The following is a 26,061-nucleotide window of genomic DNA, read 5'->3' on the forward strand; positions in this document are numbered from 1 at the left end:
GCCCCCTTTCACGTATGGAGAGAAGACAACGGAGGTGGTCCAAAGATATGTTTACTTGGAATTACATTTTCGAGGCCAAGATTCACTTTGAAGAGGGCAACAAAGGATAGATAAATATAAGGCCAGTACATGCATACAGTTTCAAGAGCCCCACATGAAGCTCTGGCTCTTCAACACTTTGGTCACACCAACACTTCTATGTGGGGTCCTCATATGGAAATCAAGCCTTTATCATACGAGACGAGCCACATTGGATCAGCCACTACCTAGGGGAGAGGAGATATATGAGGGATGGGAGCAGATGGAAAGACCCATAATACTGATGATTTCATGAATGATTCAAAGTAAGCCCTCTGTACCACATGAGATCGTCACAACAAAGATGGGAGCACCACCTATAGTGGCAGAGGCCCTCTTCCAAATTGTGACTTTCTTGCATAGGCTCTAGAGCTTACTGAGACAGAGATACTCCTAGCTCGCACTAGAGTCGTCTAGACAGCTAGCAATACAAGCGAATACCAAGTGCTTATATGCTCGGATAGAGGCATGGTTACGACTATATGGATTACACATGGATCACCTCCCACTCCTCAGTACACCTTGTATTTCCCTCACCTCAAGCTCAATTGAGAGAAGCTAAACCACATCATCAAGATGAACATTATTTACTTACACATAGGAGCCATTATCCAAGGTGATGGATTTTCCGAATTAGAGATGTCTCACACTCTTCTTACTAGAGCTATACCAACATAGAGGACACCGCTTACAGACTCAAGAGCAACCACACTGAGATACACACTAGCATACACTCATAGATTTCTACAGAATATCGGGCACTTCCTCTACCACAAAGTCCCCATTGCACCAACTATTGGCTCCACCTTGAGAAGTCACCCTAGACACAACCTTTGAGAGATGCAGAGCTTGTCGTGCAAACCTAATTGATCCACGCCCCCATAGGATGCATCCTCTACAGATACAAACAATAGTACATCCTCATCGAGGAAACCTACCTTGTCACTTCAACCTCTCTATGTTAGATAGACCCATGAGAGATATCTTGAGATAAGAGTATCCCTAGATCAATGCCATCAAACAAAAGATATTCCCTAAACAATAGAGCAAGGGGCTTTTGGATCAACAAAGGAGATTGCAGAATCTCGGCTTGTACTCAATCCATTAGCAATTAAAATTAAAGAAATATCAAAAGGGGAGCCAGTTATGGGACCAACACCGTGTCTATTGTCTAAGATTGTTAAGGTAAAGTGGGCATTTGAATTTATGCTATTTAATTAAGTGCTTTATCAGGTTTTATCACCCCATCCCAGAAGGAAGGCTAGTTTCATGGTTCCATTGCTCGGATGCCATCAATTCCCTCAAATTGTCCTAAGGCACCTGATTAAAGGTCAAAAGCTTTGCTCTAGTGCTGAAATTGTATCAGCTCAACATTACAGTAAGAATGTCTTCAAATGGTGAGAAGGGATCATGCAAGGATAATGCCTCTCAATCTGAAAATTTACGAAATGCAATGTCTGATACCTTTGCTCTAGTGCTGAAATTGTATTCGGCTAAGCATTACAGCAAGAATGTCTTCAGATAGTGAGATGGGATCAAGCAAAGATTATGCCAACCCTATTGTTATGGTGGCAGACTTAATGAATCCAAATTCAAATCTAAAGTGACAAGACTAAATGCCAATATTTCTGTAGTTGTCTTGCCAGTACAAAGGTTTTCTCAGATTAATTAGCAGGTGAGAGTTTTTTTCTTTTTTTTAAGAGTTGAGAGTATTTATTTCTAACCCCAGAACAGTTATATGATCAATGCAATCTGCTGCATTGTTGGCAGTCAACTAACAGCTTTGGTGCCACACTTCATCGATCCAGATTCTCATCTAAATTGCCACAGTAAATTCCTATATTTTTAAATATGCTTGCCCATACAAAGGTTTTCTCAAACTTCTTTTTATTTGAGTGAGGGACCAGCCAAAACACCAGATGACTGCTTGGTGGCAACATTTCTCATTGTAGAACTCCACCTTTCACCAGTGGGCTACAAGCTTGGCGGTCAGCCAACAGCACTGTGTGATGGCATAATGAATGGCATACTGCACTAACATACATGTCCAAACTTAAGGTAGGTTGTTTCAACTTTTATCCAACATCTATTATGTATACTATTCTCCTCCACTTTGCTTAACTGTTCTCAAATAAGTGTCATAAACTTCAATGTGTTATTAATAACAAACTCTTCCTCATGAGTGAAGTGTTTTAGGACTGAATTGTTTGTATGCGAGAGCAAATCTCACCATTCCAAGCAGGTTTCCAACAAATATAGAGCCAATTGGATCATAAATAGGATTTCCAGTCACAGACACTGCCACCAAAGACATCCCTGCAATGACAAGGCCAGTGCAAGCTGCACCATCCTTCACATGACAGAAATTTAAGGGATGTTAATCTCCTGCTACAGTAAAGCGGTCGTTTCTTAATCAAGACATACTTTCACCCCTCATACATATAGAATAAAATAAGCATACCTCCATCAGAACGGCAACAGCTGTCGGGTCATGACCACGCCAACAGTAATCCCACAGGGTCATACCTTCTGCAGCAGCCCCTTTCCGAACAGCATTGAGAGCAACCACCAAAGAAGCACCTGTGAAAGCATTCATAATATGCTAAAGAAGCTAGGCATTTGACTTGTACATATAGAAAATTGACTTGGAGCAGACAGAGCCATGAGCAACTCAGCATCCTCACCTTCCATAATCATGGATCCCACAATCACCAAAGTTGCCACAAAAATGTTGTCTGGAAGCTGTTTTGAAAAAACCCAAGTCAGAATTTAGGCACAGCTTGGTCCAACAGCTACAACACAAGGCCGAGGATTGCCAGAAATGAACACCTCTGCACTCCACAAGTGTGAAACCCCATGAACAATGGTCGCTCCAGACCCCAAACAAAATATGCCAACAGCAGAAATAAGAGACCACACAAACCTTTCCTTTGAATAACCATACCTAATATCACAGCCAAAATGATTAATTACAAATTTCTCACTTTAAGTCAAGAATATGAAATTTAAAGATCATTGCATCAGTTGAACAATATAGATACATACGGGTGAAGATCGTCTGGAGCTCTTCTTGAACTAACTAGCCCATATGCAAGCAATGCCTGTTTATCCAAAAGCCATGACAGATGAGTGACCCTTATTACAGCATTTTGTCAAGATCCCAACAGAAGACAATTCAACTTCTCTGTGCATGATCCACTTGGATGAAACAAAAGAACTTACTTGATTGGCAAGATCTGCAAGAGAATGGACAGCTTCAGCCAGCATAACATGACTTGAAGTCGTCATCCAAACTCCACATTTGAAAGCCAACACAATAAAATTGCACCAAAGTGCCATGACAACAGCTTTCTGACTGCATATCACAACAACAAGACATGCTTGCAGTAGAAGTCAAAACAATTGATACAATTCAAAATGCAGCAACAGCATGGAGCTAGCTAGAAAGAATACACGGTTTTTAATTATTTTTTGGTTTGTTTTGTGAGTCGGGTATGCACAACAAGTTGTGCAAGCCCTGAAGTTGTTGAGTTTATATCACAATAATCATGATAAAAAGACATGAGTTATTCCCTAGAGCAGTGGACTTATCACATCAACTATGGACACGTGAGGAGAAATCAGTAAGGTTCATTCCTAGACCTCTGGTTTAGAGGTTTAATATGCTCTTCGCTTTGTCTATCAAACATGACAACATTGTCTCGTGCATCTTACTCCCAACCTCCCTGACTCCCCCCAACCCCACCCCAAGGTAACCGCGAAATGTTTCACCCTTGAAACATTCATGCCCGAAACATTGTGTTTCAGTACGAAACGTTTCACCCTTGGGTAGGTGCTAAGTGAAACACCACATGAAACGGCAAAATAACACATTCAAAGTACATATATTTAGCAAGTTTTCGATAGAAATTGCTTTTTTCCCTTGGAATGAAACAGATATGTGAAACGTTGCATACCGAAACGTTTCATTAGTGAAATGTGTTTCGTGTTTCATGCCTACTGAAACACGTTTCATGGTGGTTACCATGCCCCACCCCCATAATTTGTCCCCAATGAACTGCTCTACAAGGGATGCCTTAAGCTTTTTTGCTAGGCCGCTTATACTAGGCGTTATAGAGGTCAATGGCATAATAGAGGGAGAGACCAAGGTTATGGCTGTGGTAAGAATGCCAATGTAAGGAAAACTCACCGGCAAAACCATTATCCAAATTACCCCCATCATCAGTGGATATGCTAGAGAGAAGGGGGAATGGCTGTTGTAAAAGTGGTCAAAAATACAGGAAGCTAGGGTCGTGTAAATATTGCAGTATTGGTGGGCATCATACAAATGGATGCAAAAAAAAAAACAAGCAGACAATCAATCACAAAAGTTGTCACACAATGAAATGTGAAACATCATTTAAAAGTTCATATATGATGTGTTGGATAACTGATATTATATGATTTTGAGGAAGCCCACTAAATGGCAAATTTAAGTTTTCAACTGTCACATGGAACCCCATTTGATGTGCAACAGAAAAAAGTTAGCAAAATCAGCTATGGACAACAGTAGTGTTAATTTGACCATGAAGAGAAAAGTGAGGCCATGCTAGAAAAACAGAATAAAATTAACTTATCACGAAACTTTCCATTTAACAAAGGACCAGCAAGCTGGAGACTAACTCGGCATTTTGTGATCGACAATGATGCAGACTCCTTCATCTATCCCAACCACTATGTTTTCTCTTGCAAATAAATCAAAATATAAAGAAACCACACTCTGCAATAAAGGCTGGTCTTAACAAATTTTTCAAACAGTTACAGCAAGGCCATATGAGCCTACCTCTCATCATGAACATGTGGAGCTGCTACCTTGCCATGTTCGCCCTCTGCAGCACTTGAGCTATATGCTATGCACCCAAGAAAAAGAAACTTGTATAAATGGAATGAATTATATTTCAATGACTTCAAGAGTGCTAATAAGCTAGCACAATTTTATAAGAGGACATGCAAACAGTTGCGGTGCCTCATCTGCAAATGATAATAGTGTTTGCAAATCAAAAGCTTACTTTGAAATACCAACAGCACTGGTGTCTCAACAGATTTACCAGAGCGTTACTTTGAATTGCTAGTGACTCAGGTCTCTCCAGTCACAGATACTAACACTACTAGGCCACATATTGCAAGCATTATGGTGCTCTTTTCAAATCCCTATGAAGATATGCTATGGTTTTCACGGAGAAAACATTCGGTGTACGAACACAGCTAAAACACAATGAACACAAACAAGAATGCAAAAGAAAGGAACAAGAATGCAATGAATGAGTTGAATAAAAAGAGTGTGGAGCTCAAGTGGAAGACTGTCCAATGGTCACTGTCACTAGTGGGAGCGGACTGAGGGAGAGCATCAGAGAGTGACATCTGCCAAGAACCAATCTTGATTGCACCAAAACCACCAATAATGAGGTAGAAGCAGTAGACTGAAGCTGAGGGTGAAAATACAGCAGTCTAAAGGCAAGTTAGTGCAGTAAATCTGATTTAGAGGGCTAAGGACAGCAAGGCAGTAGGCCAGATGTTGAAAGGAATCAATCTCTAGGGCTGGAAGGGAAAAACACAGCAATGTACAGCCTGGCAACAGCCTTTGGAAGCATAAAAATGATGCCAATGATATAGAATCGATATTGCGCAGCAGATGGTTGGCAAACCTCCAGAACAGCAGCAGAATGATGGTGTAGCTGCTGACCATCAGACCACCAAAAGGCAGAAAGGCTGAGTGTCCATAGAGCTGGCGATAGCAAGAGGATGCCCACAAACACATTGGTGGCAGCATTTGGAGCTGATGGTGATGGTGATGGTGAAGCAACCGGAGAACCTCTGAATGATGGGAGACTGATGATGGCAACAAGTTTGGGCACAAGGAATGATTGGCAATGTACAGAATAAGTCTCTCTTAGAGAACATGTTGGAGCTGGAAGAATGTCTAGAGGGTCATACAACCGCCTTAAGGGTTGTACAAAATGGCAAAAATGCCTTTTTGAGGCTGTTTTAATAAGCCAAAAAATGCAAAAAAATATATGATAATTAAGAGGTAAGTTTTGGTAGCTCAACAACCCCTCTCAAGTGTTGAGCTAAAAAATGCATTCCATGCTGATTAGCCTCTTAAACAGCCCCAAAAGATGCTTCATTAATGAAATCCCCTAAAACGAGGAGGGATTCAAGAGAGTTTCTATGTGAACCCTAATTTGGGAGAGTCCATCCACATCTATAAATAGACAGGCTGCCCACCATTCAGCCTATCCTTTTGTGCAAGCTTCTCACTCTACCGTGCAAATTTCAGCCATCAACTAACCTTCCATCTGCTGTCCAACCATCATCAATTACAGCCCATCACCATCCAGCCCTAGGTGGCCTATTTCCAGCCTACTGTCTGGAGGTCTCCTACTGCATCATCATAGCACCTAATCAATCTACATTTTCAGTATCTAGTGCCAAGCAACAAGCTATTGCCATCTCTCCCACTAGGCAACTGCTGTAATTCCTATGTTTTTGCTATCCAACAAGCTACCTACATTAGCACACACCTCTACTATTGTCATGAAACTAGCCTTCCATCTTGGATAGGGTGGTAATACTTGATTAAGCACAACAATCAATAGATGAGCATAAACTGAAATGCATACTTTACCTTAATAATCTTGGATATTAGACACTCTATTGGCCCCAAAACTGGCGTCCCTTTCAATATTTCTTTAACTTTAATTGCTAATGGATTGAGGACAAGCTGAGATTGCACAATCTCCTTGGCTAATCCAAAAGCTCTTTGTTGTACCAGCAAACAGCAAACAATTCAAGCCAATTGCCCCTTGACTTTCACCTAGGACTTGCTCTAAAGAAACCCTAACTCACCAAATGCTGCCCCAAATTCACAAAAAATGAGCTAGAATCTGAAATCCTTGACAAATCCTTGAATTTCAAGTGCCAATTTCAGTATACAATGCCCTTGACTAATGGCATGGATCCCGAGATGGCTGCTAAACCATAATTACAACTATAAATTAGGGTTTACAATAGAATTCCTCATCTTCTCCACTAAATCTAGCTCTAATCTTCTCCAAATGGCTGAGATTTGTTAACATGGCCTGAGGATGGGCTGGAAAAAGTGAAAGAATGCCAAAGAGAGAGAAAATTCAGAGTTTCCACACAAGAAAACCCCTAAATCTGCCTACAGCCTGCCTTGATCGGCATTAAATGCTATCACTTGCATCTTGGAACCTCCAAGATGCTGTCACTTGCTGCCAAATGCTGTTGCCAAACGCAAACGACCCTCAATTGTTGTTGTTTGATCCAAGATGGCTCCTATCTACAATCCCTGCCTCCAATGGCTGTTTTCTTTGCAAAAATCAAACCAGCAATACCTTCTCCCTAGGCTGAAAACTGAATTGAATGCCCTCCACCAGGCCCAAAAACGTTTTTCTTAGTTTGCATGGGTATTTGGGCCAAGTGGCAACCTTCTAAGCCCATTTTCAGCATTATCCAACCATTAAATTACTTTTCAAAATTAATTAATTTCAGCCCTTCTAACCGCGCCCAAAATTAAATGTGCCCATCCATAAATTAATTGGCTAGGCCATTTACAATCTAGAGTAGTCCCCAACCTCTGTTGACCCTTAGACTCACATTAATTAATTCATTAATGCCTAGGCCCTAGTGTCACCACTGCCACGTAATGGCCAAACAGTTGTCCTAGGGTCAAAACAGACACCAACTGACAACCAAAGCCCAGCTGGCATAACTTATCACAACTTTTGCCTTTGACACCCACTACATCCTTAGGGTCCTTGGCCTGTTACCCAACACATGCTAAACAACCTTGCACATTTAATTAGTGACTTAATCAAACGTTACTAGCAAGATTAAAGCATCTCAAAATTCCACATCCTCCTCACATATTGCATGATAGCTCTCTATCTCAAGTGATCAGTTTTCAACATTCTCTTGTGGTAAACTGTTGCATTTACCACATTTCAATCTCTGACTGCTATGTTTTTGTGGCCAGCCTGCTACCCTTCGCTATTCAGCAGTCTCTCATCTCCTAGTTGTGGTTGCAACCCTCCGGATCTTTCTCTGGTGGACATCACTCTTCAACACTCACTGCTTTGCCCTTGAGCATTATGTACTCTTACATTCATATACTGCATTGATTCATTCTCATGCAAAGTTCTCCTTCTCTCTATTTATATTTGTGTTTTTGTATTTTGAGTTTTGAGTTTTGTGTTTTGCATTTAGGGTTTCAGTTTTGCACGTCACTATCTGTGTCTTTTGTATTTCTATGGTGATCGTATACTCTTATGTTTCCTCAATGCAAACCCTAGCAATTTCTTCACCTGGTATCAAAGTCGATACTCTTGTAAAGAGTACCCTACAGGCACACAAACAACTCGTAACCAAATCACAATGTCTCAAACATCTTCTTCTCGAGACCCCCTGATGTCTTATCACGCTTCTCCATCATTGGAGGCCCTATGGAGGCATTATGGACTCAATGAAGAAGATAACACTATTAAGCTAAAGCACGCTTTACAACTGATTAGCATTTTTAAACAACCCAAAACAGGTTTAATTAATGAAAAATGCAAATTTGGTGTGTGGTTTGAGAGAGTTTCATTGGTCCCCCAAAACCCTAATTTTTTGAGGCACCCTTCAACATCTATAAATAGATAGGTTGCCCAATATTTAGCCTCATCCTTTTGTGCAGGTTTCTCACTCTACCGTGCATATTTCAGCCATCAGCTACCTACCATCTATTGTCCAACCATCACCAACTGCAGCCCATCACTATCCAACCCTCGGCGGCCTGTTTTCAGCCATCGCCCTGCTATTTGGAGATCATCTGTTGTATCATCATAGCACCTAATCAACCTGCGTTTTCAGCATCTGGTGCCAAGCAACAAGCTGCTGCCATCTCTCCCACGAGGCAATTGATACAATACATGCATTCTTGCTATCCAACAAGCCGTCTACATTAGCAAACACCTCTTCTATTGACACCTAATAGTTCTCTGCCTTGACACTCTCATCTCCGACTAGTGATTACTGCACTTGTGATCCATCTCCGATGGACATCACTCTCCGACACTGCATTGCTCTGCCCTTAGGCATTCTATACACTCTTACATTTTTTTGCATTTTGTGTTTTGGATATGAGTTTTGTTGATCTCTATCTCAATCTTTGTGTTTCAATCTTGGTTCTACATGCTGTGTTTCCTCAGTGCAAACCCTAGCATATCTTCACACAGTGTCAAAGCCGGTGCTCTTCTAAAGAGTATCGTGCAGTGATTGTGAAGGCTATTCTTTGTGCGAGACTCACATGCGACTCAATTCTGACTCATAATGTCTCAAGCATCTTCTTCTTTGGATCCTATGATGCCCTATCAAGCTTCTCCATCATTGGAGCCTCTAAGAAGGTATTATGGTCTCACAGAGGAGGTAGACACACCTTCACCTTTACCATCTTCTTCTTCTCATTTTGGTCATCTTACAAATAGATAGTTTGAGGAGTACTTGTGCATCACATACAATTCGGTTTACACTTCCCCAACGAGTGCTACTATTCTGTTTGGGCCAATTGGTGAGACTGACCATCTCCCTAATCTTCAAGGGACCACGACATTCAACGCATCTGACAATCCATCTCCTGTCAAAATGACTAAATGACTAGAGAGACAATAGGGTTTGCAAGAGAAAACACAGTGTGTACAGCAAACACTGAGAGAGAAAAGAAACATAGAAGATGATGAAAGATGAATCATGTTGATGAAGTGAATTTGATACAAGGGTGTCGTAACACAAAGGAAGCCTTGGAGTGTAGGAAGACTGCCGAAGAAGCCTCTGAGTCTGCAAACGTAGGATGAGGAGGTGTCGCCTAGAGCAAGGAAACTACCATCGAAGGGTGAGGAGCCTTTGAATCTGCAAATGCAAGGATAAAGAGTGGTACCTACAAGCAAGGAGATAGCCGATGAAGCCTCCGTCTGTAAACGTAAGCCTGATGAGGTGACGCCAACTACTGGAAGTGACGTCAGATGGTGAGGATGAGCCAGATGCTGAAAACGCAGATGAAGACAACCTTTGGGAGTAAGACGCCAGCTATGGAGTGACGTCAAAAGGGTGGGAAGCAACTAGGAAGTTAGAAACCAAACACAAGGTGCAACTACCTCTGATGAAGGTGATGCCTGTTGGAGAGAGACATCAGATGGTGAGCAACCTCCCTAGCAACCAAACGCAAGAAGATGGAGTCACTAGAAGGGTGGAGGATGACGCCAGATAGGGTGGATGCTGACGCCAAGAAAGTGTGGACTCCAAACACAAGGTGTAGAAGCACAGAAGATGACGTCGCCAACAATGGAGGATGGACGCCAGTTGAAGAGGAGCACACTGCCACCATAAACGCAACCAATTGGAGATGAAGACTGGCGCCAAGAGAGTATGGAGATGGTGGTAGGAGAGGGGAGAGAGAGAGATGATGGAAGAGAGAGTGTCAAAAGACTGACGCGAAGAGAGAGTGGGAATAACGGACTGAAGGATCAACTCTAGAGAATGAATGAGAGAGTGGCCTAAAAATAGGCAAAGTCAGTCTAGGGTGGCGCCCCTTTTTGGGACTGCAAACCCTAAACGCAAAACACAAAAACGCAAAAACGCAAACTACGAGTAAAGGGTGAAGGGTTTCTCAACATCTTCTTCATCACAACCAGATCTTGTATTAAGTGCGTATAACCCTTTTGAGTCGTATGAGTCAAAACCCTCTTCTGTTTCTCATTTTGGCATGCAAGATTTGAATGGTTTCCAATATGTTAACTTTAATAGAGAAGGTTCTTGAAGTAAACACCCTTCATCAAGTACATCTCTATCGTTTGTTTCATTTGGGCACGTAAACCACACTTCTTAACTCCCTCCCATCCCACCACTATCTTCTCTACATTTTGGTCTACTCATATCCTCATTCCAAAATCTCAAATTACATTCCACTTCCATTCAAAGAACACTGGATGTTGGATCTTCCATCTTCGCTCCTAATACTTTCTCTTTATCCATCCCATCATCTACCTACCCTCCAATTACTCCACCTCTTGGTGTATCGTTAAGGGGAATGCCACCCTTTGTTGAGTTAATATAGGGGTTGCTTCCTGAGTTCCACTCTCAATTACAACATTTTCCTCTTGCATAAGCATTGAAGTCGTCTCATTGATTGCTATGCAGCACAAGATCACACTAGACATATCAATCTCAACTTTGAGCTCCAAGAGTTTTCCATTGAGGTGACTATCAAACCCTAGTTTTTGTTGTAACTTAGGGTTTACAGCAAAGATTAACTAGAATCTCTTCCTTAGATGGCTCAAACTGCTGAAAAATGTTGAGATAACTTGAGAGATGGCTGGAGGATGAGAGAGAATGATATAAAGAGAAATTTTAGAGTTTCATCGAAGAAATGTTGATAAGCTACTGTTCCCCTACTCAAACAACCGCAGAAGCTGTCACCTACAACTTTAAACCACCAAGAAGACTGATGCCCCCTCTCGTATGCTGTCATCTACACCAAAAGGATCTTATGCTACTATCACCTGCTCTTAGAGGGATCCAAACTACTATCACATGTAGAACTAATCCCTGGTTGCTACAAATCACATCAACAATCTCTCTTTGCTCTCTAACAACCTTCTTCTCTCTCACAATGACTGGAATAGACTATTACCAACCCCTAAAAACGTTTTTCCTACTTGCACGGGAAAGTTTTGCCAAGTGGCAACCTTCTAATCCCATTTTTCAACGTTATCCAACTTATTAAATTAAGTCTCAAAATATTAATTCTAAGAATTATTTAATAATTATTCTAGTACTCAAAAAAATTTCATTGCATTTACTCACACACATGTATATTTGCATCATTGCATTACAATTATTTTTTCATTTCAACTTTGTTTTGTTTTTTAGGGCATTTCACTACTAATCTTTGTGCTTGCAAATCTTCATCTCTTTTGCAAGGTTTTATTTTTAGCGTAGAGTTAATATGCAAGTTTGCACCAATCCTACCTGGCTGGAGACTTGGAATGTGTGCCGATCCATTCATGGTTTCATCATCCTCGAAGTTTCACTCTTCGAGCAGTATAGAGGCTTCCCCTCCCAAAGTGGATCGTGTAGCATCTCTCTTGATGCTATCATGGTAGTGACTTCTATCTTGTTCTTCCAATTGGGATGCTTCCTCACTTCATGGTTCTCGGCACCTCCTGAAGACCGACGACTAGCTCCTCTTCCTCCTTCGACATCCACATCCAAGGTTGAAAGGGAGTTGCTTCCCTTCTTGGTATTCTATAGGTTTCCGCACTTGTCTTCTCGACATTAGCCTTCCTCCCCTATTGAATCTCCTCCTTTTGCATTGCATAAATTCATCATCTTTGTAAAGGATACTTGGGCACACGAATAATTTTTCCACAAGGAACACTATCCAAGTGGCATCTGCTGCATGAGTTTTCACCAACCAATTATTAAATTGGCTAGGCCAATTTGTCTATCCCTTAGCAATTATTGATCTTTAGGCTAGCATTAATTAATTAATTAATGCCTAGTCTCTAATGTCACCACTGACATTAGCGGCCAATAAATTGGTCTAGGCTCAAATCTAACACCAAGTATCACCTAGCACCTATCAAGCATAACTTATTACAACTTTTGCCTTTGATCCCCACCACCCTCGAGGTCCTTGGCTTATCATGATGTTGCATTGGCTCTTCCTTGGTGCATCTTGCTGTCCCAAAGCTTTTAAAGTGGTTTCTTCTTCTTGCCTTTGCTGCCCTCCTTTAAGGGGTTCAAAAAGTGCATGATCTAAGGATCATTTGTCAATTGCATAAAGATTTCACCTACTATCCTCAACTGATCTTCGAACTTGTCATCAAATTTCTCTTCCTCTTGTTGATCATCAGCTTCTAAAGGCCTAAAAGGACCCACATTTTGGTATAAACCAATATTATCAGCTTGTTGTCCATGCTGCACACCTTGTCCAAGATCACACATTGCATTTCCCCCAACACTTTGTGAATTTTCAGATTGAGAGACATCATCCCTACTTGATCCCATCTCACTATCTAAAGACATTCTTGTTGTAAAACCTAGCTGAATACAATTTCAGCACTAGAGCAAAGGTTACGACCTTCAATCAAGTGCATCGGGCCCACCAAGTCAAGGGAATTAATGGTATCCTGGAGATGAAACCATGAAACCAACCCGCCTCGGATAGAGTGGTAAATAACTTGATTAAACACTAATTACAACAAGCATAAAATTCACGTAAATTAGAAATGCACACTTTACCACTTTAAACTTGGACAATGGACAGCCTGTTGGCCCCAAAACTGGCACCCCTTGCAATATTTCTTTATCTTATACTGCAAATGAAAGGAGTGCAACTGAGATCCTCTAATCTCCTCCGCTAATCCAAGTGCCTTTTGTTGTCAAAACTGACTAGCAAGCATCCAAACCAATTTGTCCCTTGGTTTGCTTGGGAATTGGCCTTCACTCTACTCCTTGAAAGACAAATTCAGCCCCAAATCTAATTTTGGTTGGCTGGCCTCTTAAATTTCCTTGAAATTCCTCGATTTCAGCCGCTGAGATTCAAGTCCTAGCCCTCAATTATGAGCATGCATCCCGAGGTGGTTGTCAAACCATGATTTCTACTATAAATAAGATTTTACAACAGAGATTGACTTAAACCTCTTCCAAGTTCCTTAGATAGCTCAAACTGTTGAAAAATGCTGAGATAACTTGAGAGATGGCTAAAGGATGAGAGAGAATGCTATATAGAGAGAAATTTCAGAGTTTCATCGCAAGAGACGCTAAAAAGCTACTGCTACCTGCTTAAACAACCATGGAAGCTGTCACCTACAGCTTAGGACCACCAAAAAGATTGTTGCCCCTCCCGCATGCTGTCATCTGCACCAAAAGGACCTTGGACTACTGTCACTTACTCCTGGATGGCTCCAAATTGCTATCACATGCTATAGAAACGATCCCTGGTGACTATAAATTACATCAGCAACCTCTTCTTACTATCTAACAACCTTCTTCTCTCTCACAACGGCTGTAATAGACTTCCACCAACCCCTAAAAACGTTTTTTCCACTTCATGAACAAGTTTTGTCAAGTAACAATCTCCTAATCCCATTTTCCAGCATTATCCAACTTATTAAATTAAATCTCAGAATATTAATTTTGAAAATTAATTTAATACTTATTCTAGTGCCCAAAAAGCTAATTTCACTAGCCAATAACTAAATTGACTAGGCCAATCTGTCTTCCAAGTATCCTTGAGCAATTATTGACCCTTACACTATTATTAATTAATTAATTAATTAATGCCTAATCTCTAAAGTCACATTGACATTAATGGCCAATAAATTGGTGTAGGTCCAAATCTGACATCAAGTACCACCTAGTATCTATCATGCATAACTTATTATAACTTTTGCCTATGACAACCACTGCACCCTCGGGGTCCTTGGCCTATCACCATGAAATAACTATCATGTGCATCAAACATACCAAACAATCTTGCACATTTGACTAATATCTTAATCAAATGTTATCGACAAGACTAGAACATCCAAGATTTCACATCCCCATGATATCCTTCTTGGGCAAGAGACATGGGATACGCACCATTCCTTTTATGGTTTCATCTTCTAAGGCAATCTGCTCTTCTACTGACATGAAGGCTTTCCCTTCCGAGGTGGATCATGCAACATCTCTCTTGATACTATCATGGTGGTGCCTTCAACTTTGCTCTTTTGGTCAAGGTGCTTCATCTTCATCTATCATCATGGTTCTCCGCACCATACAAAGACCAATATCAAGCTCCTCTTCCTCCTTTGGTACCAACATCCAAGATTGAGAGAGGGTTCATACCCTCTCATGGTATGCTACAGGATTCGATATTTGTCTTCGACAACGGTCTCCATTTCCTATTGTACCTTTCTCTTTGCACTGTAAGATTTCATCATCTTTGTAAAGGGCGCTTAGACAACTGAATGATTTTCCCACGAGGGACATTGTCCAAGCAGCACCTACTACATAAACATTCTCAGCATGTAGTATAGTATACAGCTCATTGTGCAAAGCAATCCTAAGTGGATTCTGAGCTATCTCCCTTGGCAGTTCTTACACCACACCACCACTCCATCACCTTTACCCTCGTTGGATAAGCATGTTTAAGGTGTGTTGGATGTGACATCCCTTTTCATTCTTCCGCATGAGCATAGTTACTTAATCGATTGCAAATCATCTCTAATCAAATCACTTAATCCCACAAAAAAAAGGGTTCAATGTGGTTCTATCCGCCTTTGTATGACTTGGTAGGCCACTGGGCAGCTGACGTGCACCCATTGTCCGACGCCCTAGCCTCTCACGAGTGACTACTTGAACTCCCTTGGGCCTTGGTAAGATAACCATCGCCTCTGCAGCCTTGGTAGGCCATTGGATAGCTACCGTGCACCATTTGTCCGATACCCTGGCTGCTTTGGGGTGGGACACCTTAAGATAAATTTGAATTAGCCTTCCTTTCTAGCCTTGTTTTGGGCTTGAGAGATTGTGTTGAGCTAAAAAATGCATACTAGCATCTTAGACAACCCCAAAACATGCTTAATTAATGAAAACCCTAAAAGGGGGGGTGGTTCAAGAGAGTTTTTGTGTAAACCCTAATTTGGGAGCATCAATCCACATCTATAAATAGACAGCCTGCCCACCATTCAACCCATCCTTTTATGCAAGTTTCTCACTCTACCATACAAATTTCAACCATCAACCACCAACCATTTGTTGTCCAACCATCACTAACTACAGCCCATCACTATCCAACCCTAGATGGCTTGTTTCCAATCACCGCCCTATTGTCTGGAGTGTCAGAGTGCAGCGGTGCGGAAGCGTAGGACTGAGAGAGAGAGAACGCAGAGAGAGAAGGGAGAGAAAGAGACAGTGTACACTGAAGATCTGCTGTATAAAGAATGCTGAATACAAAGATATACACGGGCGCAGTGCGCTGGACTGCGTGTCTCCACCTCGACGATGCGACCTGCTGTCCACCTCGAAGTCTGCTGCAGTCTGCACTGTCTGCTGTCTGAAATCTATGAACAGAGACAGAAATCTGCACGGCACCGGTCTGTAATCTGCGACAGAGAATAGTGGCCAGACTGCTGAAAACGTCAACAATAAATAGGCGAAAAATCACCTAGAACGGGGCGCCAAAATAGGGCGCAGCCTGGAATAAAATGGCTGCAGGCAGTCGGACTGCCACGTGGCAGTCCGACTGCACAGTCCGACTGTGCAGCTGGTCCGACTGCTGGACTAGCTGTGCTGCTGCCTAAAACAGGCTATGAACTCTAACACCCCCTCTCAGAGCCTGGACAGGGCAGAAGCCTGAGGGATCTGGAATGTTGCCGAAGTAAAGCCTGAGGAAGCGCCTTCGTGAACAAATCCGCAAGATTGTCCTCCGTCTTGCAATACTCCACAGTGATGGTCTCATCCAAAAGCTTTTCTCGGATGAAGTGGTACTAGATCTCAATGTGCTTCGTCCGGGCATGAAAAACAGGGTTCCTTGCCAAGGCAATGCAACTCTCATTGTCACATCGCAGCAATGTAGGACGAGTCTGGGGGCACCCAAGCTCCTCCAACAATCTCCGAAGCCACACAACCTCGCATGTGGTGGAAGATGCGGCCCGATACTCCGCCTCAGTAGACAAAAGGGCTACCGTGGGCTGCTTCTTGCTACTCCATGAAATAACACCTGCACCCAAAGTAAAGCAGTAACCTGTTGTAGACCGCCTGTGGTCCACGTCACCGGCCCAATCCGAGTCGCTCCAACCTGCAAGTACAAGATCTGACCCATCTGTCCCTGCGGGGTAATGAATCCCCAAATCAGACGTCCCCCTCAGATACCGAAGTATCCTCTGAGCAGCCTGCCAATGCACCGTCTTAGGTTCACTCATGAACCCTGCCAAGAGCCCAACAGCAAAACATAGATCAACCCTGGTGTTGAGAAGCCAAATCAAAGACCCTATCAACTGTCGATAGCGGGAAGCATCCGCCAAAGGAGAAGCTGAGTGGGAAGTGGCCTTCCAGTTCGGATCCATAGGAGTAGAGAGGGCCCGACAATCTTCCATCTCAAAAGTCACCAAGAGCTCCTATACATATCTCTGTTGGGAGAGAAAGATCCCCCTCTGAGACTGATAAATCTCATGGCCTAAAAAGAAATGGAGTAGCCCCAAATCCGTCATCTCGAACGTCCGATGTAAAGCTGACTTTGTCTCCTGGACCTGCTGTGCATCATCACCTGTGACAATCAAATCATCAACATATAATACAAACAGCACACAACCTTCCCCCGAAGTGTGAACATACAGCTGCGGATCGGCCTTGGACCGCCGATATCCCAACTGAGTCTGGAGGAACGAATCAATCTTCTCGTTCCAAGCTCGCGGGGCCTGCTTGAGGCCATACAGGGCCTTCTTCAACCTGTAGACTTTCCCATCTGAAGAACCAAAGCCAGGAGGCTACTCAACGTAGATCTCCTCCTTCAAGTCACCATTCAGGAAGGCCGACTTCACATCCAGCTGATAAACAGGCCATCTCCTATGGCCAGCCAAAGCAAGAACAGCTCTAATGGTTGCCATACGAGCTGTAGGGGCAAAGGTGTCATGACAGTCAATCCCTGGGCGCTGGGCAAAACCCTTAGCAACAAGGCGAGCCTTGTGCTTATCCAAAGTACCATCACTAAGATATTTGGTCTTGAAGACCCACTTGACTCCAATCACCTTCTTCTTCGGGGGGCGTGGCACAAGTGACCAAGTGCCATTCCTCTCAATAGCCTCCAACTCAGCTTCCATAGCTTTCTTCCATGGGGCGGACTGGAAAGCCTCCTTCACGGAGGTGGGCTCTCGATCCTGCATAACACGGGACATCAAACAATAATTGGAGCAAACAAGCTCCGAAGAATGCGCCTGGTGCCTCCGTGACCGCCGCGGACCATCCTGCGGTCCCCACTCCTCAGGAACCCCCTCGATCCCTGAATCACGGAGTGTGTCACGGGCCCAGCGAGGAGGAGGCCGAACCTCCCCTCGTCGTTCTTCATCAGTAGAAGACTCTGGAATGTCCACCGGTGGTAACTCCTCAGAAGGATCCGGTGGAACAGTAGACTCTGTGTCAGAAACAGAATCATAATCAAACGGCACAGGCTCCAGTGGAACTGTAGAAGGAGCCAAACTCTCCCCTGGATCTCCAAGAACGGGATGCTCCTCACCCGTTGAAGAAGCCGGAACCTCCACAAACCGCACATCACGGCTAGTATATACATCCCGCTTGACGGGATCATACAGTCGGTAGCCTTGGGACTGGGAGCTGTAGCCAACAAATACCTGTTTTCGGGAAGCCGCTTCAAATTTGTCACGATGAGCCTTGGGAATGTGAACATAGGCATCACACCCAAAGACCCGAAAGTAAGAAACATCTGGCTTCGTCCCAAAATAAGCCTCAAATGGAGTCATCCCTTCCACGGCCGAAGTAGGGGATCGATTAAGGATGTGGACTGCAGTAGCCACAGCCTTGGCCCACAGAACCTGAGGGGTCTGTCGGTGCTCCATCATGGTGCGCGCCATCTCGATCACACTGCGGTTCTTCCGTTCTAGAATACCATTTTCTTGAGGAGTATTGGTATTGGCAAACTCCTGGTGAATTCCTCTATCTGCACAAAACCGAGCAAATTCATTAGACACAAATTCACCTCCCTTGTCGGATCGCAAGGTCTTCAACTTCCGGCCTGATCGGTTCTCCTCAAAAAGAAACCAATCCTTGAAGTGCGAGAAAGCTTCTGACTTTAGTGCCAAAAAGTAGGCCCATGTCATCCTGCTGTAGTCATCCACGATCAGCATGAAGTACGAGCTCCCACGCAGGGACTCATTCCTCATAGGGCCACATAGATCCGTAGATACTAGCTCCATCGGTGAAGTAGACCGCCGCGAAGCTGTGTGGGGAATGGCATCCCGATGCTGCTTCCCCCGTATGCAGGAGACACATGGCTGTTGGCTCACCACTATATCCGGCAACCCTCGAACAAGCTGTCCACGTGACGCCTTCCGAAGATAGTCATAGTTCAGGTGACCAAACCGAGCATGCCATAATTCAGACTGTGACTGTGAGGTAAGAAGAAGAGTAGAGAGGGCAGTGGAAGACTTCAGTTTGTAAATGCCGTTCTCCTCATATCCAGATGATAGAACCTTCCTCGATTCACGATCAAGGACTCGCACTGTAGAACTGTCAAACTCCACCAGAAGACCAAGGGAGCAAATCTTATGAACTGAAAGGAGATGGTACCCCAATCCTGGTACATGCAAAACCTCTGAGGTATGGGTGCCACCTCGTCCATCCGGAATAAGCTGCATCTTACCCCGACCTGCAATAGAAACTGAAGAGCTGTCTCCAATGAGAACCTGCCCACGCGAAGGTCGCAGCTGGGCAACACCATCTGATGAAGGAGTCATGTGCCGTGAGGCACCACTATCAATAATCCACTCTCGAGATTGGGGAGCCGCCATCGCAGCATCAGAAGCATTCGGTGAAGCGTCCTCAATGACAACTAAATGTAGAAATGCAGCTGATGAGGGTGCAACCACCACTCCAGAATCCTTGGTTTCCTTCTTCTTGGTGTCCTTCGAGTCTTTGTCAGGGCAATCCTTCTTCCAATGGCCAGTCTTTCCACAAATATGGCATGTGGAGTCTTTGTCCTTGTCCTTCTCCTTGTCCTTCTTGGACTTGTTCTCCCCCTTCTTCTTCTTTTGGTCCTTCCCCTTCTTCTGAGAGGCTTGACCTGTCAACGCCTCCATCTTGGAAGCATTCTGTCCCTTTAACTGTTCCTCTTGGTCCAAGACCATAGGAACCAACTCTTCCCACCGAAGAGTAGACTCTCGCCCCGAAGCAATAAGGGCAGAGTAAAATGTACCGAATCGTGGCGGCAACTGGGACAAGAGTGTGATCGCCATGTCTTCGGAGGAAATTGGCTTCCCCGCATTCTGAACCTGCATCTGTAGCTGCCTTAGCTTGTTAATGTGTTCCCTTAGCGAAGAAGACTTATTGACAGACAAGGTCCGCATCTGTACCTCCAAAGAAACCCTCTTCATCAAGGTCATCCGATTGTACATTTGATCAAGCTCCAGCCATATCTCACGAGCCACCGTCAAGTGCTCGATGTGAGCAATCACGGCTGTAGTGCATGATAGAAAGAGAAAGGATCGAATCCTGGCATTCAGTTTGTCCCAATGAGACTGGGCCCTGGCCAACTCCGCACGAGCATCGGAAGAGAGTTTGGACTCATCTCTTACCAAAGGCCGGTCAATATCTTCCTGTACCAACTCCGCCAAATCATAGGACTCCAAAATGGCCAACATCATAACGCGCCATATGCGGTAGTTGTCGCCGTCGAGCTTCTGATCTGTAGGAAGAGCCGGTAGGACAGGCACCTTCCGGTCCATAATCGCCTGGAACTCCAAGTCCATCTCTGTAGACATCTTCACCTGCAATGCCTTCTCAAATGCAAAAGCAGCCCCCTCTGACTGAGTAAACTCAGCCTGCTAAGGCTCTTCAGCGTCCAGAAGCTCCTTCACCCGCCGGAGGCGATGAAAAAGTAAAACCTGCACTTTTAGGTTGAAAACTCAAACTTTCTCCACGTCAAACAGCAGTAAACAGCAGCAAATCCACCACCTGTACTCCTTTCCTGTGCGCCCACACTTGTTTCAGCCTTGTTCCAAGGCGCAGCCCTCCTGTCTGCCCTTAAACGCAAAAAACGCAAATTTGTGTCGCGATGGAAACTCCTCTTCAGGTTGATTCTGCGCTCAGTCAGCCCTCAAACACTGCTCTGATACCATGTCAGAGTGCAGCGGTGCGGAAGCGTAGGACTGAGAGAGAGAGAACGCAGAGAGAGAAGGGAGAGAAAGAGACAGTGTACACTGAAGATCTGCTGTATAAAGAATGCTGAATACAAAGATATACACGGGCGCAGTGCGCTGGACTGCGTGTCTCCACCTCGACGATGCGACCTGCTGTCCACCTCAAAGTCTGCTGCAGTCTGCACTGTCTGCTGTCTGAAATCTGTGAACAGAGACAGAAATCTGCACGGCACCGGTCTGTAATCTGCGACAGAGAATAGTGGCCAGACTGCTGAAAACGTCAGCAATAAATAGGCGAAAAATCACCTAGAACGGGGCGCCAAAATAGGGCGCAGCCTGGAATAAAATGGCTGCAGGCAGTCGGACTGCCACGTGGCAGTCCGACTGCACAGTCCGATTGTGCAGCTGGTCCGACTGCTGGACCAGCTGTGCTGCTGCCTAAAAACAGGCTATGAACTCTAACATGGAGGTCTTCATGATTCATCTAATGTGTCATCATAGCACCTAATCAACCTCTGTTTTCAACTTCTCATGCCAAGCAACAGGCTGTTGCTATCTCTTCTACCAATTGACTATTGCAATACCTGCGTTTCTGCTGTCCAACAGGCCGCCTACATCAACACAGACCTCGCCTATTGTTGCCTAGCAATTCTCTACCTCGCGTGATCAATTTTCAACTTTCTCTCATGGTACACTGATATGTTTACTAGATTTCAGCCTCCAACTACTATGTTTTGGTGACCAACCTGCTACCCTTCATTATTCAGCATTTTCTCATTTCCGACTAGTGGTTACAGCACTTTGGATTCATCTCCGATGGATGTCACTCTCCAACACTCACCTCTCTACCCTTAAGCATTCTGTACCTTGTTACATTCATTTATTGCATTGATTCATTCACTTCAAAGTTCTCCTTCTATCTATGTTAGTATTTGTGTTTTTGCATTTTGAGTTTTGTGCTTTGTGTTTTGCATTGATTCATTCACTTCAAAGTTCTCCTTCTATCTATGTTGGTATTTGTGTTTTTGAGTTTTGAGTTTTGTGTTTTGCATTTAGGGTTTGAGTTTCGCACATCACTATTTGTGTCTTTGTGTTTCTTTCGTGATCATATACCCTATGTTTCCTCAATGTAAACCCTAGCAATTTCTTCACATCAAGCCCAAGAAGGAAGACCAAGAGAGTGAAGAGATGGCCGAACCCTGACCCAAAAGATCCCCACGCAAAGAGACCAAGCGAGACCTACCAAAATTTCAAAGGCAATGGATATCTTCTTTTGAATCAACCAAGAGAGTGGGACTTAGTTTTCTGTTTTTTGAGTTTGTTTTAAATTGGCTCTATAGTTCATACAAAAGTAAGACCCAACAATACACAACCACCCTCAAGCATGTCATTGTAGAGGTATAGAAGAGACCAACTCTAAAACATCCAAGGACTTGCCACAATTTCAAAGGCAATGGATATCTTTTTTTAAATCAACCAAGAGAGTGGAACTTAGTTTTCTGTTTTTTGAGTTTGTTTTAAATTGGCTCTATAGTTCATACAGAAGTAAGACCCGACAATACACCACCACCCTCAAGTATGTCATTGTAGAGGTATAGAAGAGATACAAGGTAGATGTATTTATTAACAGTCATTTCCTGGACGCGGCCACGTTAGCAGTGCCACGTGGAAACAGTCGGACTGCAACAGCAGTCCAACTGCATCAATCAGCCGACCTAATCATTTATGGGCATTACTTTCAGCCTATAAATAGGCTGAGTTTCCAGCAGTCTTTGTGCATTGTCTCTACAGATTTCAGCCTGCTGATTGCGGAGATTGCTCTCGGGGCTGACAGAGATCGAGATCCTCGAGGTGGAGAAATACGCAAATATTTTCTCTACACCCGTGTATAATTCTGCATCCTTATACAGCATTCTTCACTGCAGATTTTCTATGTTTCACTCTCTTTCTCTCTCTCTCTTCTCTCTCTGTTCACTCTTTGTCACGGCCATTCGCTTCCACATTGTTTCACTCTGGCATGGTATCAAATCACTGAAGAATTGAACTAGGGTGACCTAGGGTGGACCTATCTGAAGAGGAGTTTTCAGCGCGACACAAGGCTGCATTTTCAGCGTTCAAGTGCGAGCAGGTTGGCTATGCATCATAACAAGGCTGAGGCAAGCGTGGGCGCATGAGAAAAGACAATATTTGCTAAAGTTGTTGCTGTTTTTTCTCTTTGAGAAGGAAGAAGGCTGTGTTTTTGGCCTTCAAGTGCAGATTTTACCTTCTCATCTCCTCCGGCATGACCCAAGGAGGAACGGGATGAGCAAAACCTCAGCCCTAGCAGGCTGTATTTTCACAGTCAAAGGGGGCTTCTTTTTGTGTTTTGTGCAGGCATTGTAGGTGAAGATGTCTTCTGAGGCCAAGACAGAGTTTCAGGCAATCATGGACTGGAAGGTGCCCGTCCTACGGGCTCTTCCTTCATATCAAAAGCTTGATGGTGAGAACTATCACATCTGGCGGGTCATGATGCTTGCTATATTGGAGTCCTATGATTTGGCGGAGTTGGTTATAGAGGCTATCAATCCTCCTTCTTCACAAGACGGTCCAAACTCTCTTCCAGTGAGAAGGCAGAGTTGGCAAAGGCTCAGGCACACTGGGATAAACTCAATGCTTGCATTTGCTCATTTTTATTTCTCTCATGTACTACAATTGTAGTCTCTCATATAGAGCATTTGACGGTGGCTAGGGAGATATGGCTGGAGTTGAATCAGATGTATAATCAGATGACCGTCAAGAAGCGGTTTTCTTTGGAAGTGCAAATGAGGACTATAAGTGTCAACAAGTCATCATCCATGTGAGAGCATATCAACAAGCTAAGGCAGCTTCAAATGCAAGTTCAAAACGCAGGGAAGGTGATCACTTCTGAAGATATGGCGATAACTCTTCTTTCACAATTACCGCCTCGCTTCAATGGTTTTTATTCTGCCTTGATTGCTTCAGTGTGGTTTGAGACTCTTCGGTGGGAAGGGTTGGTTCCTATGGTCTTGGACCAAGAGGAGCAATTGAAAGGAACCAATGCTTTGAAATCTGAAGCTTTGGTTGGTCAATCCTCTCAAAAGAAGGGGAAGCACCAAAAGAAAAAGGATGACAAATCTAAGAAGGACAAAGACAAGGAGTCTACTTGTCACATTTGTGGCAAAACAGGTCATTGGAAGAAGGATGGCCCTGACAAGGAGGAGGAGGAGAAATCTTCATAGGATTTCAAAGCGATGGCTGCTCCCTCATCAGCTGCTTTGCTCCATTTGGAGGTGGTTGAGGATTTGACCTTGCCGGCTTCTCATACTGCATTGACCATCCCATTTACTCGAGTGGATTGTTGGCAGTGGTGCCTCTAGGCATATGACTCCTTCTTCAGTAGGTGTTACTCATTTGCGGCCTTCTCATGGTCAGATTCTTATTGGAGATAGTTCGTCTATTCCTATTCAGGGACGGGGCAACATGCATCTTATTCCAAATGGGCGTGGTGGTGCCCATGCACCTGAGGTACTTTATGTGCCGGCTTTGGGGTATCATATTTTCTTAGTGCACAAGAATTGTACCCTCGACCTCTTAGTCGAATTTGATGTGGATTCTTTTCAAATTCTTGATCGAGGATCGAGAGCGGTTCTTTCTTCAAGTTATGAGAAGAATGAAGTCTACAAGTTGTGGTCTTCTTCTGCCTTGACTTCTCTTCTTCTTACCTCCCAAACTCAATCTAAGCTTTGACATGCTCGCTTTGGTCACCTCAATTATGAATACCTTTGGACGGCGTCAAAGGACTAGTTTGTTCAAGGTTTGCCAGATATTGTGGTGAGTTAGTAGCCTTGTGTATCCTACATTCATGGAAAGCAAACTCGTGATGTTGTTCCCAATAAGGCTTTCGAGGCGGTCTTTAGCACCCTTGGAGCTTGCTTCCACCGATCTTTGTGGACCGATGAGGATGGAATCCCTTCAAGGAAGTTTGTATTTCATGCTCATTGTAGATGATTACAGCAGGATGACATGGGCCTATTTCTTGAAGCTAAAGTCGGAGGCTTTGACCAACTTCAAGGATTAGTTACTCTTTAAGGAGAACCGATCGGAACGGAAGTTGAAGACCTTATGATCGGATAAGGGCGAAGAATTTGTTTCTGATGAGTTTGCTCGGTTTTGTGCAGATCGTGGCATACACCAGGAGTTCGCCAATACAAACACCCCTCAAGAGAATGGCATTTTGGAGCGGAAGAATCGCAATATGATCAAGATGGCCCGTACTACAATGGAGCATCGTCAAACACCTCAGTGTCTATCGGCTAAGGCTGTGGCTACTTCAATTCATATCCTTAATCGTTCCCCTACTTCCGCTGTTGTTGGTATGACTCCTTTTGAGACATACTTTGGATCAAAGCCCGATGTTGCTTATTTCAGGGTTTTTGGGTGTGATGCTTATATTCACATCCCAAAGACACAGTGTGGAAAATTTAAAGATGCTTCCAAAAGACAAGTGTTTGTGGGCTATAGCTCGCAATCTCAAGGCTACTGATTGTATGATCCTGTTAAGCAAGATGTCTACACGACCCGTGATATTCGGTTCATGGAGGTTCCAGCCCCAAAGGGGAATGAGGATCACCCTGTACTTGGAGATCCCAATGATAGTTGGGCCCAGCCATTGTTTCTCTCGAGCTTGTCTCTTCAAGACTCTTCTTCGTATGAGGAGCCTACTACCCAACCATCAGATTCACCAATTGGTCCTCCATTGCCGCTGGACCTTCCAAAAACTTCAACAGATAAAGAGTGCCGAGTCGAGATTCGGCCTCCTCGTTGGACCCATGACACGCTCCGAGATTCAGGGATTGAGGAGATCCGAGGAGTGGCAAGACCACAAAGGTCACAACGGCACCAGGCACATACTATGGAGTTTGTTTGCTCTAACTATTGTTTGATGTCCCGCGTAATGCATGATAGAGAGCCTACGTCAGTGAAGGAGGCTACATCTGATCATTGACGGAAAGCGATGGAAGCCGAGTTGGAG

At 43.9% G+C, this 26,061-nt stretch overlaps 1 protein-coding gene across 1 annotated transcript in view; it reads right to left on the bottom strand.

Annotated features, from left to right (window-relative positions):
* The window catches only part of LOC148025230 (metal tolerance protein C4-like), an 82,136-nt gene that overhangs the window by 43,865 nt on the left and 12,210 nt on the right, over positions 1 to 26,061 (bottom strand). Inside the window, exons 2-8 of the mRNA XM_087695029.1 lie at positions 4,901 to 4,967; positions 3,301 to 3,433; positions 3,124 to 3,179; positions 2,908 to 3,022; positions 2,763 to 2,820; positions 2,540 to 2,658; positions 2,309 to 2,428 (exon numbers count right to left, since the gene is read on the bottom strand). Coding sequence (XP_087551155.1) covers positions 2,309 to 2,428; positions 2,540 to 2,658; positions 2,763 to 2,820; positions 2,908 to 3,022; positions 3,124 to 3,179; positions 3,301 to 3,433; positions 4,901 to 4,967 — 668 coding nt within the window. The remainder of the gene's footprint in view (positions 1 to 2,308; positions 2,429 to 2,539; positions 2,659 to 2,762; positions 2,821 to 2,907; positions 3,023 to 3,123; positions 3,180 to 3,300; positions 3,434 to 4,900; positions 4,968 to 26,061) is intronic.

The sequence above is a fragment of the Lygodium microphyllum genome, chromosome 15 (assembly GCF_053477565.2).
Source record: "Lygodium microphyllum isolate KBCC chromosome 15, Lygodium_microphyllum_v1.1.10, whole genome shotgun sequence".
Lineage (NCBI taxonomy): Eukaryota > Viridiplantae > Streptophyta > Polypodiopsida > Schizaeales > Lygodiaceae > Lygodium > Lygodium microphyllum.